Here is a 19,902-nt window from a genome sequence, read left to right as displayed (position 1 = left end):
TATATTTTCTCTCGTATAGTAATGGGTTTTTACCCAATAGTGTTAACTACAATAAATAAATAATATCGACTGTAGACATCAGAAAAAATGATATATTTTATTTTGTCTTCGAATATAGACGAGGATAATTCTACTTCCAGTGTCCAGGAAGAAATTGTTAAAAAGGGAGAAGGAAAAATGGCGAACGAGTTTGTTTTACGGGCAAGAAGACTGAAAACTTCTCGTCTGATACGCGTTTCGGCGGAATTTTGTTTTAATCCAGGCCCAACCTTAACGAAATAATTTCCTGCCAGCCCTTCCATTCTCTCCTGCGTCATTTTCCCCAAGACGACTTCGAGAAATCCTCCGATTGCGAATACGGAGCAGTTTCGCACGCTGTCTAATTACACCACCGTACTAAGTCTCGGCGGTCTGGCCGACTTTCAACCCCGTTGTAACGAGCAAAAACCAAGCCGCAAACTTAATTCGTTGGAACATCATGAAAATGTATTTCCCCCGGTCCCGAGTACACCGTATTTGGGTAATATTTTGATACGTTTGTCGACAGGTTGCTCGCGAGACTGAGGGCAATTAGCATCCAACCATTCGTTAGATCGTGGCATTTCTCATTTTATATCTATTCCCTCCATTTTCTTATTTTTTATTATTCATTTCAATGTATCTTCTATCCATGGCACTACATCGCTTTCTGTCGCAATTTATTACTCTTGTTTACTTCAACTAACTTTAAATTTTAAATTCTGTATAAATAAATACAATTTTTAATTCTGAAAACTCGAGATACGAATATAGAATCATGAAGTATTTGCTTTTGAAGTTGCAAGAATATAGGAACGAATTATTCTAGGTTAATCCCATTTGCAGTAACAATTCTTGAAATGAACATCGCTTCGAGATTCATCTTTCATAGAGGCGAAATTCGAAATTCGAATCTAGCAGCATCGTCGAGCCACGGAGTCGCCTCTATCTTTCGTCGACAGATAGAAACGTTTAACTTACGAATCACGTCCGGGGTTCATTTTAAGAATCATCACTCTATTGAAAAAGAAATCAGAGGAAAAATTTTCGTATCTCAAATTTGAGCGTTTAATCCTTCTTTTAACCGCTAAACAACGACAGAAGTTTGTTTAATCTCGAGCATCGAATCGGAAATTTCGCGAATAAGAACGTAATATTTGTAAAAATTCGCTTCGCTATTCGGCGGAACGGGGCACCTGGACGTTCCTCCGATCGAAACGGCGGACCAAACGAGAAATCATCTCGGAATATTTTCATCTCAAACCAGAGTCGGCCCCGCGAAAATGCGATCCGTCGAAGTGGAACGATTTCATCGAGCGTAAAGAATAAGTAAACCCATGCGCGATTGGGACTCGACCTCCCCATCTCTCTCTTTCTTTTCTCTGGCCAGCAGTCTCAAAAGCTCTACGGCTCTTCCGGCTGCACAAAAGGCAGCCAAGCGTTTCTCTGTAATCCCCGGAGGAGAGGACTTCGTTATCGGATTTCCCCGCGATGCGATCGCCCCCCGCCCCCACCTGGCTGGCCCCGCGAAAATATCATGTATTTATCGTCGAACGGGAAATTCGCAGCTGCTACGGAGCGCGTCGCGCAATTTCCATCGTACGCTGGAAGTCTATCCAGCTAGATTTTCTTCCCACTCGTCTCTGATGGCCGGGATTATTAAACAAATTTTGTTTACGATCCCTAAACTTCTTATATCATATCATAAAATAAACAAGACTCGCATATTATGATCTAGTAAATTTATACGTTGATTCGAAATTGCTGAAACGACCAAAGGAGGAACTTAACAAAATAATCCATCTTTTGCATAGATTAAATAGACACGGAGACATAATTTCGATCACCACTCGAAACCTGTGAATGCTGATTGATTTAGTTGACGTTTCAAAAGCACAGTTTATACTTTAGACCAAAGTAGCAATTTTTAGAATTCCTGAGAACGGGACGATTTATTTCGATAAAAAATTTAGAAAAAAAAGATATACGCATTAAGGAGAAAATGAGGCGTCGTGTGAGTTTTTATTAATTTTATAGAAATTGTATATGCCTGATTTGCGTTCAGTTTCGAAGCCACGATCCGATAGACACGTCCCGGAGTCTGTCAGCGTTAGTCAAGAAAGAGCTGGAGTCCGATACGTGGCAAGATCTCTAGAGAGGCGAGAGGAACCGGGCTCGATCGATCTGGAAACTCGATATACGATCAGCCACGGTCGAGTATTATTTATATTTCACAGCGGAACACGCCCATCGCTTCAATTTCATCACCATAAGGAGCCAGGCGAAGGAGCTGGTTTCGCTTATTGGAAATTCCTAAGGTACGAGGAACCTGAGACCGCCGTCAGGGACCCGGGGAAACAAACGTATTTCCGACGAGCCCCGAGATCGGATTAGAAATTCGATGGAGAATCGAATCGCGAGAGAATCGAATCCGCAATCGCACGCCTCCCTCTCTCGTCTTCTAATACCGAAGAACAGGTTCGGTTCGAAGGGAATCGTCCTAAACCACAACGAGAATCTATTTTTATCGTAACCTCGAGCTTCTTCTTTCTTTTAAAATTCTGCAGTTCAAGACACATGTATGGATAAATACGCGATTACAGTGATTCGACGCTCAAAAAAGATTAGAAAGGCGAAACAAGCAATTTTTAAATATTCTGCAATAATTTCTAATATGGTACTGATTCAATTAGGAATACAAATCACACTTGATGTTCATTTTAGGAATTACTTCTGTAGGTGGTAAATAATTCGAAAATATAGAAAGATAGCTTCCAAGTTCCCCCCACCCCCTCCACCAGTTGAATAGAAATGTTCAACTTACGAATCACGTCCGAAGTTCACTTTAAGAATCACTGCTGTAGGCGGTAAATAATTTCGAAAACACAGGAAGACTCCTTGAGTTTATGTTTATTAAAATTATGGATCTCCGGGACACCCCTGTTCTCCGTCGAATTTCTAACACAGGCCTGATTATACTTTGAAATTTGGGAATGGGTCGGAGATCCGTCCGAACGGGAAGAGAGAGAAGAGCAACGGAGAAAATGGAGGAGAAGCCTGCAGAAAAAGAAAATGTTTCGAGCAAAATTTATACAGACCGGGGACGTCGCTCGCAGTATGACCGAAAACGAGACGACGAAAATAAATCGAGGATGAAATATCGAACGCAGTGGGGAGACACGACTTGTGCGCCAGTTACGTGACTTAGTCTTCAACGATCGTAGTTTACAACTAAATTCGTTGTGCATTTAAATCCGATAGAAAGAATACTGTACCTACTTTTGAATTGCACTGCTGAAAATTCTATCATTTCTGAGCATTCGCAGAGCATTTGACGAATGCTCGTTTGAAGCTGGAGCATTCGTGCGGAACGCTTTTAATCGCCAGATTGACGAATTCCAGATATTTTTATCGAATTCACATCGACGAAATAATATTTACGAATTTTATAATGTTAAATACGGACATCCCTCGAATCGATAGCTTCCACAAATCTTAGCGTTGATCGCTGTTGGGGAACGATGAAAGAAAGGTTGGACTTGTCCGGAGTCTGGTAGGGGAATGGAAACGGGCATTCGCTCGGTTGGTCTAAACGCACCCTAGGCCACAAAAACTTTCATCGCGGAACAGGTGAACCCGAATGCGCCCGTGAAGTTAAAGAGGAGAGATTAAAAAGCAGCTCCGTCGGCTGGGAAAATCCAAAAGTAATTGGCCAGGGGCCAAATAACCTCCAAGGGAGGGAAGAGGGTCGGCCAGATAGAGGACACGATATTCGGCTTAGGTATCGAGCAAGGGGAAGACGAACACGGGAAGCGTTTCTCTGGAGCCCCGAAGAAGGCTGCCAGACGAACGAACGACGGATATGAATTTCCAGAAAGGTTTGCTTAAGCAAATTGCGAAATGCAGTCTCTGTCGGCGGGGGGGGGGGCAGATAGAAGGTGGGGGTACTAAATTGCAAGGTCGTGCGCCTTCGTTTCCAGACACCGACAGCCAGGCACCCTTGGACGCCACCCTCAGCGACACGCGACGCTCGAAACCTCGTCGACCGAGCGAGAAAAACGAATTTTAGCCCGCCACTCATGAAATATTGCCTAGTCGGTCCTTGGACCGTGCAGGGTGGCTCGTGATAGGGTTAGACCTTCGGGGATGCAAACAACACTGTCTAGCTCCGAACCTTTCATCCCCAAAATTATTAAAACGTTCGAGGAAAAAGTACGTTCATAATTACGACGTTATCAAAATCTAGAAATATCCCGTATTGTTTTTATTACAAATACGAGCATCTACATTTTCATACCGTTTATTTGCTTCAAAACTTGGGGTATAAAATTCTCTCGCAAATTAAGTTTCGAACAACGTTGACTTTTAGTAGGTTTCCTTGCTATTTTCAATTTAAAATTCACGTATGATATATCTGCTTCTGAGATTCGTTTCAATATTAATTATTTCATGAATTCAACTTTCGACAGTTTTCTATACGAGTAATATGTAATTACATTCGACAGTGAAATTTTTTTCCACGATCATCGACAGAACGTTTTATTCGTAACTTTTTCCCAGTTTTTCCATGACTAGAACGTCGACGCTATTAAAATCGAATCGTGTTTCCGATCCTTTCCCGTTCGTTCGAAATAATTTTCAGACGGTCTCGCGTCGTCGAAGTTGACCTAAAAGATTTCGTTCAAACTCGCGAACCCAGTCCTGTTTCGAGATTCAGATTTCTCGTTCGTTCCCCGGAAAATTTTCCCGGGAAGCCATCTGTGAACTAATAAAACTTCGTACCGCCAGCCATCCAGTGTAAATTGCGTCTCAAAACTTCAAAGACTTTATCCTTTCATTTTTTATTTCTTCCCCATTTTTTTTCAAAGTAACCCATCGCGCAAGCTCCCAAGAAAACACACTTTTGCTAGTGTCCTTCTCGCAGAATTTGCCCGTTTGCTTTTCCAAACGCTCCGTGCTTGGGGAAAACTCCGTTCCTCGCTCGATCCAGCCCTCGCTCTTTGATATTTCTCGATACCGTTCCGGAGAAGAAATCATAAAGTAGCAACGAGGAACCTCGAATTCCTGTATTTTCCATATTTTTCGCTGGAAAACAATTATTCGTGACGATCTCTAAGTTTCATACGTAACGTACACTCGGATGTTTTATTTCAACAACTTGTTTGCCCCATGATTCAATAATCTCAGCAAAATTAAACAAAAAATCAGAGTACCAATAAGAAAATATAAATAAAAAGGTTCCATAACTTTTTCCGAACGTTCGAATTTCGTGCACGCAAATTGCACGCTCGAACGTATTTCGGTGAATTTTCACGGAATTTTTTGTGCCTTCGAATCGTGCTATTCCAGAGTTAATATAAGTTGAAATAAATTTTGGTGTTTAAACGATCCCCCATTTTTCTGGACGGTTTAATTAGCGATGCGTTTAAAATCGATTTTCCCTCCTTTTTCCTCGAAAATCTGAGAACTGTAATAGAAATTATGAAAAAAAGTCGTTGCGTTTCAAGAATCGTGCAATACCGCGTTCGAAGCGGTTAACGGGTACTTTTAAGGTGCAAACGGTTGTGGATTACAGGTATCTCGGACACGGAAACGCATTGTCGCGCAAAATTTCCACGCGATACGCACGCACGTCCGGCAAACAATCGCGAGAATCGACGATATTTCGAATTCTCCGCTGACAATGCGCTTTGGGCGATTTTTTCTTCCACGGATGGCCCCGGAAATTATGTTGATTACACGGCGCCACGTTGTTACGCGTAGCCGCGCCTTTGCCTAACCATTCCTTTGTCGTCAACAAGACAAATTGCGCAATTTTTAGGGCGGCCATTTTAATTGCTATCACGTTTTCGAAACTTTTATCGGCGGAAGTTGGATCGACTCACAGTGGCTAATTTCATAGATCTAGGTGGACAAAATGAAAATATTAATGTTATCGAAACAGCCCCAAATCCTACAAATTTATTTCACATGTAATGTAACATGCCTAACTTCATGGAAATTGTTTGTTTATTAGGTAAAATGACACTGTATTCATTCGTATTATATGGACAGTTTTTTTATTGCCGATAGGTTATTTAAGCCAAAAGCTATTATACATTTATCAAATATTAAATATCTTTTGCGTTCTGTGATAACTTTTGCTATGGTTAATAGAAAAGGTAGTGTAGCGGCCGGCGACAAGTAAGAAAGAGACTTCCGCTCGCCGCCGAGCCGAGCGACAAGGATGAGTGAAAACGTGAGTGAGTGTGAAAAACAATTGAATGCGCGAATGTATGTATGTGAGGGAATGTGTGGCCGCATCGGGCCAGCCTAGAGCGAACCATCGCAGCGCATAGTAAGAATAAAATATTTCCTAAATCTATACGGCATTTTACTTTCCCGATCCTATAGTAGTATCTAGTTTGTTATACGTTTATTAGTTTGTATTTATTACATCAGTACACGCTATTAAAGGAGATATCTGTATCATGCTAGAAGATTGTGTAAAATTTTTAATTTAATTAAGTGTACAATTTGATTTCCGTTTTATTCTGTAATAATTCTTTAATTACTTTAAGGAACATATATTGATGTACTAATCTGGCCAAAATTTGGTTGCCTCGACCTGTCCCTGTAGTTTTTATATATATTTTCAGGAAGCTATGTCATACCACGTAGTACACTCTCTTCGAAATATGGCTCAGCGAAGGAGAGAATTCCGACATGTATTCATACATTGTTAATTATTTTGATGTCGAAAATGTTCAAGAAAAAATATTGAAAATTGTTAGAAATAAAATTATAAATTTTTGTTATAAACTTTCTGAAAGATGGACAAGATGTAACGGCACAGAAGAGAGGTTCTTGAATAACAATGCCGAATGTTTAAAAAAAGAAATAGAATTTCAAAATCCTATATCATCATCGTCATCATCATCATCATCACCATAATTATTATATTATTATCATTATTATCAATATCATCATCAACACTATTATTATTATTATTATATTACTATGCGTTTATATTACCGTTAAAAACCGTAAATATGTATAAAAAAACAGATAGTGACAAATAATTCATGAACATGTTTCTTAAGAAATTTGTCCATCTAAATCGTTTACTGTTCTATTGTGAACGAGCACTGTTTAGCTTTGTTTAAAAAATAAATCATGAAAATTGATCGTACGCGCAACGGAGAATCCGGCGGTTAATGGATGCAATAAATTTTGAAATTCTTCGCGCAAAAACAGCTAGCAGAAAGAAAAGAGTCTCGGTAAACGGTGGGTTGAAAAATTAATATTCCCTGGAAATATAAATAACTTTCCGTGCACGGAATTTCGGCGGAAGATGGATGGTCCCGTGGCATCGATCGTTCAGTTTAAATCTTGGAGGGTCCCCCGAAAATGCAGTAAATAACGCAAGACGAAAACTGTAAAACTTTTTATGAGATCGAAATTGTGATTTCTGGCAATTTTAAACTATACAAATTAAAATTTCTCTTAGTAATTATTTTCGTAACCCCATTAAAATTCGTGAATCCTATTCGAATTTATTTTCTGTAACATTTCAGCCTGAGATTTAATTGTCTCAGTTCCAATGTAAAAAGTCTTGTCGTCCATAAATGTGTTAAAGACGCGAAAATCATCTGCGAACGTTGTTGCTGTGAGAAATAATTTACGATTCCGAGAATATTAGTTTATTCTGCGTCTCGCGAAAGCACCGAGGTCCTTTGTAAATTAAAAATCCACCAGTGAACGATCGCTGGGACGCTTGAAAGGGCAGGTCCGCGTTCGTCGTGTATCTTGGAGGGTCACGTAAGGGTAAAGAAGATGGAAAAGCGTATCGAGTTTGCCCGTGGAATCGAGAACTCGAGATCCCCCGGGGCCGTAGAAATGCGAGTAGTCGTCTCAGCAACGAAACTGCAATTCCGTACACACTCGGAATCCAAAATAACCGGCTGTCGTCGATCGGGTCTTCAAACGCGGTGATAATTAGAACCGGGAACGGCCTTCGAAACACTCGAAATCGCAATAAGCGGCTCATGAACGATTCACCGAGCGACCGTGATGCCTGGAAAGGCTGTGCCGCGCGGCTCCATTATCCCAAATATTACTCTGTCCGATGGAAAGCTGGCAAATTACACCGGCGCATTTGGCTTAGAGATCGCGCCGAAACGAGAATGCGATCCATTATCGTTCCTACTTTCTCCGTCTTGCCAGTTCGTGCCGTTTGCTTCCTATCTGATAACCGACTAATTACAACACATCCGACTAGAACCCTTTGACAGTCTTCCAAACTACCAAACACTTGCTATTTATTAATAAAACGATACTGCAAGATCGCATGGTCTTCGACTCTAGCTCCTCGAATTCAGAAATAAATTATTACTGGTACAAATTCGAAAACTTATTCTTCTTCTAAGAAATCAGACGCAAAGGTAACACGCAAAGGAATGTACCATTAAAAGTTTTAATTCGTGCTCGTATTCAATACAGCGGACTTCTAATATTTTTTATATTATATTAAATAGAAATTCTTTCATTGTACAATAACTGTAAGACTACTGTAACAACAAAATTGTTAAAGCCGAAATAAACCTATAATAGGTTTCAGTGGCTCAATAAAAGAAAGTCCTTGGGATGAAATTTTCTGTAAAATTCATGAAACTGACTTGGATTTGTAAGCGCATATTTAAGTTGACCCTACCTTATAAATTGACCATCAGATTAGAACCGAAATCGAGGCGTTGGGGAGACTAGGAATTATCTAGGAGGCCGCCTGACAGCAGCGTGTGGCGATTATTTGAATTAGGACGGCGATGATTCGTCGCCCAAGCGTATTCCACAATTGACAGCAATTACACCTTAACTAAGACTTCCGCTTTGTCCGGGAATTAATTGGAATTATCTGCTCGACGGTTTAATTCATCGAAGCATTTCGGTCGGCTGCGAATCGAAGGCAAACTTCTTTCATCTTCCCGCAGAAACTTCGAGAATTGGCTTCCATCGTCAATCGAACGAGACACGTGATCGAAATTCCCATTGGCGTGAAATTAAATCGAATCACTCCTTCAACCGTGATTGACTGCGTCTGCTTTGGCTAAATAATCAATAGAGAGTTCCGTACGCTCGACGCCACAAAGCCTTAATTTTATGAAAATTAACCTAGTGATATAGTTAAGCTCGATATTATTCAACGACGAAATATTTCATTAAACTTCGGCGTTGGTCTCGTTATAGTTTTAAACCGAATTTAAACACAGAGAACCGATCAAAATAAATAAATATTCCCCGCGCGATCAAATAAAGTAACGCAAGGGATGAAAAGATACGTTCGATTCGATTCGTCTTGTTTTACTTAAAACATCGTATAGTTTTTCGAGGAAATATGTTCAAATTATTGATTTTTAGATCAGACCTTAGGGTAACCGTACGAACTAAATGAATGGCGCTTGATATTTCAATAAGATAATATAAACGAGCCATTTTCTCGAAGTTATCATTAAGAATACAAAATTGAAACTCTACAGTATGTCGAGTAACGTAAGACGAATTTTATGAATTCGATAAAATGATTTGTTCGTAAATCGTAACGTCGAGCGGTCTTTTTTTTCTAAAAATCATTTTTCTTCACTAAAAGTCGGCGTCCATCGAGTCTCGCGTGGACTCAGGAGTAATTGCAATTAAAATGAATTACAGTTCACCGGGGGTCGGCTGTTTAATTGAGTCACCTCGGCGAACCGCTGTATCTGCACTTTCGTTCGACCTCGAAATTATGTAGTTCGCCAATGCAAACATTAATTCCACGGCTGCCGAGGCCTTCGCTTCTAATTGGAGAGATTGCCTTCCGGTCGGAAACTTTCGTCCCCTTTCTTGACCAAAAATATTTCGGGGAAAGGCGAATCGACGTAACAGTCTCGAAAAATAAATTTCTTCGTAACTCGCGACAAAAATAAGAAGCATACGTCCGTGAAAGGGTCTAGCGGAATAAGCATGGTAAAAGTGCCCCCAAACCAAATTGAACGGGGTTAATGCCACTCGATATGTAGTTCGAAAAAAACCCTTTTCACAGAATTTCAACCCGGTATCTCTACTACAGGGGTAATTACGGGGTGAAAATCATTTTTTGGTTTATCTTATAATATAAAATATATTTATTTATAAAAGCATTATATTTATAATATTGTTTGAGATAGTCTCATCCTCATCTTCCTGTTTATCAGTACATAATATTGTTCAGATTCAGACAAAATGTTGGCAATGTCGCGGATGCTTTGCCAAAATGATCAGCGCATCGCGCCGCGCTGTGGCGGTTCTAATCAACAGGAGTCCGGTACCACACGTATTTAAAACTACATATAGCGACCAGTAAACTAAGTATGTATAAACAAATATATTTTAATTATATCTATTTTAAAAACATATGCGGCCCTTTTCCGTATGAAAAATCAGGAAACATGAATTAATAATTCTTTAACAATTTTCCCAAAAACACTTTTCTACAAAATCTGAAAAATTACGCAATAATAGTCATAATGTTACGCCATAGCTGTAAAAATATGAACACGGTCACGTAAGTAATTAAGGCAATATAAAGCTTTTTCACCATTTTTTAATCATTTCTTATTTTTTTGACTACGTTCAACCCCTTCGAAAAATTTGAAAAAATTAGAGACTAGTAATTCGTTTGAGAGCTTTATACTGTATAAAAACAAACGTGGTCACTTGATAACTTCGACAAAAAATCGCCGGTTAAAATATTTTTTTTTATTTCAACCCGTAATTACCCCTGTAGTAGAGATACCGAGTTGAAACTCTGTGAAAAGGGTTTTTTTCGAACTACATATCGAGTGGTATTAACCCCGTTCAATTTGGTTTGGGGGCACTTTTACCATGCTTATTCGGCTAGACCCTTTTCAGCATGACAGAATCTTTGACTTCGAACAATTCTGAACTATAAATTTATTTTCTTCAAAATCTGAGAAGCTTTTTTACTCTTTTTTACAGTTTGGTTCGTAGCAAACAAAGGTTGTTTAGAAATCCGAGGAAGCTTCCTAGAGAACTTTCAGGTGGGTCGAGCTCAGGAGGCAAACTGGTAAATTATTTTCGACCGAATGGCTTAGGAAAGAGAAAAATTCCTTACTAGAAGGGTTAACCATTAAATCAGCTAAGTCTGCAGACTCCCTCGGGATCGAAGAAAGGAAAGTTTGCCAGCTAATGACGCTGTACTTTCGAAACGACCGGACTTCGCGATGTCTTTGAATCTTTACTACGACGGAGCTCGCACGATCCTCGTGGACATAAATAATCGCATCAATTATGCATGAGAATTAGTTGAGAATCCGGATTTCCCAATAATTGCTCTTCCCCCGCTCGCCGCCGCTTCACTTTTTATCGCGGTGTAATCCGCTGAGAAGGAAAGTTTCCTTCGAGGAATGGAAGATGCTTATAGGCTTTAACTTCGTGGCACAGGCAATTCGGATCAGAAATTAAATCAAATCAATGAATTAGATGCGTGGGTAGGCCAATTTTACGCAGAAAGCGTAATTGGAACTATTTTCTAACGCGAAACTCTTAATTAAGTCGAATATTAATATAGTTTTTATCGTTATAGTGAATATATGTATAGTATTTGTTTTTGTTATAAGCTACAGTGTTACTCTTAGAATTATTTTTTTCTTATAAATTTTTCCCATTCGCTTTTACCAAATATTGTTTACTACATTCTCTTACTTCTATTTATAAAGTAGTTTTATTTTGTTTTTTTTTTTATAATTGATATTAAATTTTTAATATTAATTCCTAACTACAAAATCGATAGAGATGTATATTATAAACGATATACAATAATAATAATGTAACCACCAAATGCGCGGTGATCTCAATCAAGCCGGTCACCCATCCTGGTCCGGTCACGGCCAATGCAGCTTAACGTCGATGACCGGACGAGAAGGACCGTTTCCAACGCGACACGACCGCTGATAAGCTTCATTTCTAATTTATTTACACCATCACAGTGTACGAATACGAGAGAGAGTAATTGTATATCTGAATTATGAATTTACGTGAATAAGACGCATCTTTGAAAGCAGCTTTTCGAACCAACTGAAATATATGGATGTAGCGAATATTATTATAAAGATCTATAAAACATATACCCAACATACGACAAGAAACTCGAGGAAACTCGATCGAACGAGGATCGAAATACGTGTTACAGCTTCTAACGAGGCTAAACAGAGATTTCTGAAGATCCTCCTCGACGAATACCCTCGCCCGTGCAACCGATAGATAAAGTCTACTTGCCTGGAAGTTGAACTTCTCGAACTCCTGCTGGGTGTCTATGTCCACGTTCCTGGGCACGATGATGGGGCAGGTGTCCAAAGAGACCTTGGCGTCCGGTGATTCCACGTAATCGGGAGTGATCGAAGTTGGTCCCCGGTCTTGGTACCTTAGCTCATCGTTCAGAATCCCTGCAGAGGGTCCGGTGGATGGTGCCTGCGCCTGGTTGACGTAGTACAGGCACAACAGGAGCATCAGGACGACCACGCAGGCGACGAACACGCGGCTGGAGCCGCGTCGAAGGATCTTGTACATGATCCAACAGCGGTATTCCCCTATCAGTGTCTGTCTTCCGGTCTCGATTCACCTGGAGCACCAGCCGCAGCTGCTCGATCTCGAGTCGATGTTCACTGGCGCCGATCGCTCCCCAACTTTAGCGTCGTCCGTGGACTTCATGGGACTCGTCGGTGTTCACACGATCTGCAACGTTACCAACAAATTCAAACGTTAGTTCAGGAGATCGAGAACCTAGGCTCCTAAGTGCAAATTCTATTCGTCGATCAGATTCTGCAGAACGAGCTCGAAGCAATCCAAAGCCAACGTTCTGATTTTCTGAGAAGAGATTTTCAATCTTTCATTAGCAATTGATTGAGTTTCTTATTTTGGATTTATATATTTTGAATTTTTCGATTATACAGATTTTCTGAAATTACAATGACTGCTAAACGTTGGAATTTGATAATCGATGTCTGAGTTAGCATTAAAGGTCTACGTGATTTTAAGATTTAAAAAGCAATGTGAATTCTGTTCCTCTACAATGAAACAAGAGTCTGACACAGAAAATTGACACGTCTTTGAACGCTTGAGCCAGCCAAGTTCCCGAAACTATAATGACAAGCGCGACGCAATTTGATTTCGGTCGAATTTGGCAACTGGAATCGGAGAATTTCGTGAACGGTTCAAATCTTATTTCTAAAGCAGTGGCAACTAGACATTAGTGGCATTCGCCTTGACTTGGTAATTAGTGTCCCCTAGATACATGCAATGAGAGGCTAACTAAGGACGTTGTCGCGTCCTGAAACTTAAGGGAAATGTTCAGAGGTTCTGTTCCTGAAACTGTAGGCGACTATTATTATGCGGTAGAATTTGGGTTTACCTAACTCGCTAACTGTTATCTCTAATAACCGGTAGGGCAAATTGAAGATCGGTTTACGCTCCTCGAACCGTTCTAGTCGCCGTTTTGCTTAAAAAACCGTGTTCCCTGGAAGCTTAAGAAATTACTATCGGTCGGGACAGGGCGAAACTTGGATGCTTTTATCTCTTTGTGATACAAAGGCGATTCGTGAACAGTGGATTTATCTCTTGGCCGTTTCCCCGAGCACTTTCAACGATTGCGCGACGAAACCTCGAGGATCATCGACCGGTTCTGGCTGACCAATTTCGCATCGAAACAGTCAGTCATAATTTTCACGGACGTTTAATCAACTCAGCGTTCCGCGCGGTATTGTAATTCATAGCCAAAGCCATTTACTTCACCCTCCCGCACCTTTCTTTCCAATGGTCACAGAATTTCGCGGGGCTTTCGGCCCGTGCTCGATATCCCAAGCAATAATATACACCGACGTGCAAATGTTCCGATAAATCATTGCCCGTTGACCCGACGCAGACTAAAATTGCAGAGCCTCCTCGAATCCTGGCGCCCTCAATGACGTTTTCGAGGGTGGCCAGCCTGTATTACGGATTTTTGTCATTTTATTTCGCCGACGCCCTTCTCCCACCTCCCCTTTTCACGAGCTAAAAGCGTTCGACGATCAGACAATTCGTTTCGCGTCCCGTATTAATCTCCTGCGACCAACGGAAGCCATTTTGAACTTTGGAAACTGCTTAGTTTGGAATCAGTAATACAGAAATTCGATCGATAACTTTGTACTGGAAATAATAAAATTCACACAACAGTGGCAAATAATTAGTTATATGTATATGTCGTACTGTTCATATAATTTCCAACGTCCAGAATTTCCACTCCCAACAAAGATAAAATTCCAACAATAATAATAATACCAATAATAATAGGATTTATTTAGGAAAAGCCACCCTATGGTATACATAGAACATACATGTGGTGAGTGAGAGGCGTGGCGCGTGAGTGAGACCGCGCGACGCGGGGATAACGTAAGCAGGCGGTAGTTTTTAAGACGGGGACCCGATTGAGGAGTCAGTCGTCGCCCTGCGCCAAAGTCGATCACTTGGAAGCATTAGTCAATAAACTATCTTTTAAACATCTGTTCCCGCTGTTTTATTTCATCGTCAGGGGATTCCCTCGTATATTCCAATCTGCAAGGGCAAGAATCCCACATACATTAATAATAAAAGCTCGGTAGAGTCAAAATTCCGCCATCCAGGGTACTGAAAAGGTTAATTATTGATGCACGGTTTAAAAATTGATACGAATAAATTACGTCCCGGATCGGTCACGGGGATTGAAATGGAGAATCACTGCCTCGCAGCTACGTAGTTTGCTATTGATTAAATTATCGCCAGAAAAGTACGCGAAAACGAACGCGAACACGTTGTTCATCCAGTATTCAAGCGAGTTTATCGAAGGCTCGCACAGATTCGACTCTCGACCGAAATTAAAGGCAGAAAGATTCGAGTCGCGCGTCGCGAAAAGGGGGTTAAATGGAAACCGTGCAGAAGCGGCGAAGAACCGCGAGAATAGCAATTTGCAACAAACCAATTCCGCCGGGAACAATAAATACGACCTGGTGAACCAGAGACACGATTTCCCAGAAACCTTCTGTCGCGATGTAAGGTCGGCTCACACGCGATAATCGATCGTACCTGTCGACGCGACCTCGCCTGAACAACGACTGCTATACATTCTACAGGAATTTCTGTCGCAATCGAGCGAACCGTAACGCCCCAAACGTTAACTTTAAGCGTTGCGACAATTCTTAAAACAGTATTTTTAAAGACGGATTTTTCAGCTATGAAAAATTTTTATTTCGATCAAAGTACGTTTTACCGCACAAATTTATCGGCGAATTTTATCAGGGAGTCAAACTATACCATACCGAAAGTATAAGCGAATCTAAATTCTAAAATATACCAAGAAACATCGCGTCGCATCTTCGCGTACAGTATTCCCTTACTACATATATGCAAAAACTTCGGGTTCGAAGTCGATTTTCTCGCAAACAGAGCCTCGTACGAACAAATTTCATTCTTCGTTTTCAATTCGTATTTGCCCCAATACCATATATCCAGTATACAATAACCGATTGAATCGATCCAAATGTGTTTGAAAGTAATAGAAGTGAAAACAAATCAAATTGTCAGTCTTTTAGAGCAACTTGTCATTTTAAACACACCGTGAGACTGAGAGCTGGAAGGGAAACGTGAAAAAGGAAAAATTTACGAGTGTAACTTACCTTGCCTCGAAGAATCCTCAGGCGATCGTTCCCTCCGATCAGAGAGTCGATCGTCGGACGCGTTGAACTTCGATTTCGATTTTTCTTCCTCGCGGGGAGTTGTATGGAGGGATATAGAGTAACAGAACAGGGGAGGATAGAAAAATAGAGGTTGGGACGAGACGGGAACCAGTCCGGGGCAATTCAAGCTGCGTCTGTGTAGCCCTTTTGTCCGACGACGAGACGTGTCGAGGGTGCTTTATCGCGATTCACTCGATATGCTCGGTGAAGCTGCTGGGAGAGACGGGCGACGCTGGGCCGCGGAAAACGAGCACCGGGATGCCATCCGGGAAAAACTCGCTCGGACGCGTGCACCGTCTTGACGCCTTAATTCGATTTATGTCGCTGCTACTCCCGCTTTTACAAATTTCCCCGAGATTTCGCCTCTGTCACGGTCGAACGACGACCTTTTCCTGGGGACGATGCCGCTTTCGGTTCTTGAGCCCAAAGTTGGACGATCTCTAGAAATTGAAAGGAAAGGGGATCCCCCGTTTATTCGTGAGCACACCAACTGGCTGCAATAATTGTTTCTTTGTATTTACTAGATTAACCCTTAACACGGTTTCAAAACCGATAAATAATTATATGCTCATTTCTATGATGCGTTTCTGTGCTGTAAATTATCAGTGGCCTGAAAATGGTTGAAATTTAGGTTAAATGAATTTTATTTGCTGGACATGACCGTGGATTTCAAATTTCGAAATATAAAGTTTCGTTGAAAACTGATCGATTCCCGGGCCAAACTCGATACAACGCCGCGCTATATCGAGGTCGACGAAAACCGAGGCGAATCGTGCGCGCGCACAGTCACGTGACCGCGTCGACAATGGATCTTACGCTTTCTCGTCCGGCCGCGGAGTACTTTGTAAAAGTATCTTTGCAACTTAAATTTTTCGAAATAATAGACGGCGATGAATAATACTGGGGCATTCAGCGACAGAGAAACTCACTTTGTGTTTCAAGTTAGTCAAGAAGTTCCGCGGGACAAAGCCTGGAAAGCCCTGCTTGAAACTACGGGACGACAGAAATCGTACGAAAAACTTTCGCGCGGACAAGGAACCCGGAACACGAACCACGAGGAACGAGGCGAGAATATCGCGGGAAACAGCAGAACTGCAGGAAACGGAGCGTCGAGCAAGAGTTTCTGAAACAGTACCGACTGGGCGAAGCCTCGAAGGCTTTCGAGTAGGTGTGGAACAGCTCTGAAAGAGCTCAGGGCTCTCCTTTAGCTGTTGGCGCGCGAATCGAGTGGAATGTTACCTTTTTCCCCCCTGATCCGCGATCCGTTCTCACAATTCGCGCGTTTCTTCGCCCGTTACACGGACCCCCGGAAGTCCTTTCAATCGCGAATATCATTGAACGGTTCCGTTGTCTCGGCAGTCAAGCGCGCCATTTTCAAACTGCTTTTTTTCGGCGCCGGGACGTGCGTCGAATCGCGAGAGCTCGCCCTATTCAAATTAAATGGAAAAATTCAACGGGAACTGACAGCCATATGAATCGTAATTCCTCGTTTCGCAAGAATGAGCGCCCGTTCCGTCGACGGCAACCAGAATTTTGCGTCATCCGGAAGCACCGCTGAAATCCGACCGCGCATTTTGAATTCTTTCGACGGTCTCGTTTTACTACAGTTCGTTCCACGGTGTTTTGAATCTCTTGTGAGTCGAACCAGAGACTTAAAAAATATTTACGGTAAGTTTGATACGTACAGTGCATAACTATAGCGTAAATTCTTTAATTTTTTGGACTTCTGAGTTGTAATACAAGAAAACTGACTAAATAGCTTAAATAATGTAAACTCAACACTCCAATTCAAAAGTCCAATAACAAATTTTCGTGGTAGCATAGTTATGCACCGCACTGACTAAATAATATTGCAAAGTTTCAAACTGATATCTTAAGTAGTTTTCGTAAAATTCGAAATACATCCGCGTTTTTCCACGCGTGGAACACACGAATAACAAATACCATAAAGACTACAATTAATGTACCAATTATTCCTAAGCCAATGACGGTTGAAAAATGAAAGTCGTTCGACCTGTAGAATGAAATAAGGAAAGTTACAAAGCCGAAATCCCGCGCGGACGGAAAGTCTACGATTACAGCGGAGGCGCGTCACAAACCAGTTGACCGAGCTACGCGTATTTTTCCATCGTCGCATCGGAAAGCCGGGAAAGCATGAAAACCCCAGCGGACAGGCTGCCAATTATCGTATGCTAATAAACGTCGGGCAGACCGGCTTATCGCGGCCAAAGAAAATCACGTACAAAACCGAACGATTCGGGCGTAACACCAACAATCAGCGACCATGCAAAGCAGAAGCGTGGACAAGGAGGGTGACGGGGAAGCGTGGAAAATATCCGTACTGCTATTCGATTTATGGTGACCCGCGGTTTTATCGAACAATACCAATTACTCGTATGTTAATAACGGCCGGAATATCGATTTCGCGCGCGCGTCGCTTCTGACGATTTCATAAACAAACGCGCGCGCGCATTTAAATTTTAAAATTCTTCGCGTACCCAGCGTGGATTTTCCGCGATCCAAATCGATTTATCGCCTCGAAATATTTCATTTAAATTCCGCATTTATCCGCGCCAGATTCGCCCGCGAAAATAATGAACGAAACTGGAATGACCGACAAGGGTGCAGTATTTTTTAAAGTTTTTTAATCGTTTGCTGACTCGCGCAAAATGTTTCGGATGGTCGGTGAACTATATTAAGTAGCTTTAAAAATAATTTATGTGATCTTTTTGAAATCGAAGAATAGAAATAAAACGATTATAAACGTCTGGAGCCTGACAGAACCTGACAGCGTAGAAGTAGATGTAATTTTTAGCCTTATTTTCCGCGATAAACCGATTATCGTCGAGTCATCCCCAACCGTAGTCGGAGTATAGACTAAATTCTCAGGACGAGTGGTTCGGCTTTCATAAACCGGCGACAAAACTAGTTCCGTCGCCCTTACGAACTCCATCCTCGTCCTTGACCCTTCTACATATATCGAATCCGACAGAGCAACGATAAACATATCGCGAACGTTCGCCCGGCAAAGAACGAAAACGAAAGGGTATTGTTGGATGACCAGGTCTCCTCCTTTTATAAATAGTGTATTTGTTCGACTGAAAACTTCGTTCAAACAACCATCTTCCAAAAGCTTCGCGGATCACTATTCATACTTTCTATCTCAAAGTCCGCTTTCGTTCGAACTCCATCCAGCATGCAGTGTTTCCCAACCTCGAAGGAAAACAGTATTTCAGAATATAATTCCAACTTAACGCGAGCTATTCTGTCACCAAACAATATAAAAAATCTAAAGGACCAAGAGATTATTCCGATGCGACGAAATATACAGTACGAAAATAGTTTTCGAAAGTCTCGACCATCGATTTTCTTTAATTCTTACGGAAGAACCAAAGTTTTACCCAAGTAAACAACGAAAGAATCAGAACAGTGAATCATCGCGAATTTCCTCTCGCGACAGGATTCGATTTTCGCATCGTATCACGTGTTTGGCAGCTTCTGTTGACGCTCGGTCTTCCCGGCCACGTTCCCGAAACCTTTCACGCTCGTATCGAGCCGGAGACTCGAGATCCGCTCTTGTTTCGGGACGAAAACGTGGGGTGTTTACCTTTGTCCCTGGAGATCCGGCCGTATCCCGACGGAATATTGCGTCGAGCGACGAACTCCTGGCGGCTGGGTAGCGCGAACAAAAAGACCAGCGTATCCCGAGTACCAACCAACGATCGAAGAACCCTCGTAAACATTAGAACCACCCCCGCGGTGTGTCTCGCGGGCGATTCGCGTGTTCGTGTTCGGTTTCCGCGCGTAGGATCGTCTCGTGGCGAGCGGGCCGGAAACAGAGACGCTGCTTTCGCCCTGCTAGGAACGCACCGGAACAAACGATTCACCGACGCGAAAAAACAACCCTTCCACGACGTGGAGGGATGGAAGGAACGAGCGGTCGCGAGCGGAGAACCACGCCGTACTAAACTACCGGCTCGAGCGGAATAGTTTTGACACGCCGCCGGCTATATCCGCTTTTCCGGCGACGCGACAACCTCACCGCGCATGTGCCGATATAATCCACGCTCCCAACCTGTCCATGCACGCGACTCACACGTGGAAACGGGAGAACAGGAAGCGCGTG

General features: G+C 41.9%; 1 protein-coding gene across 3 annotated transcripts in view; it reads right to left on the bottom strand.

Moving 5' to 3' along the window:
- Positions 1 to 19,902, bottom strand: part of LOC122403680 (alpha-mannosidase 2) — a 198,989-nt gene that overhangs the window by 94,613 nt on the left and 84,474 nt on the right. For 2 of the 3 annotated variants that reach the window (XM_043407339.1, XM_043407341.1), the window contains 2 exons: positions 15,717 to 16,216; positions 12,310 to 12,765 (listed from right to left, as the gene is read on the bottom strand). In XM_043407339.1, the coding sequence (XP_043263274.1) occupies positions 12,310 to 12,600 (291 nt within the window). In that variant the 5' untranslated portion in view covers positions 12,601 to 12,765; positions 15,717 to 16,216. Of the gene's footprint in view, positions 1 to 12,309; positions 12,766 to 15,716; positions 16,217 to 19,383; positions 19,490 to 19,902 lie in introns of those variants that run through there. The other variant, XM_043407340.1, reaches the window with a different exon arrangement.

Source organism: Colletes gigas, unplaced genomic scaffold, assembly GCF_013123115.1.
Source record: "Colletes gigas isolate AHSC1104 unplaced genomic scaffold, ASM1312311v1 Colletes_gigas_Sc00069, whole genome shotgun sequence".
NCBI lineage: Eukaryota > Metazoa > Arthropoda > Insecta > Hymenoptera > Colletidae > Colletes > Colletes gigas.
This window is presented reverse-complemented; position numbering and strand designations above follow the sequence as displayed.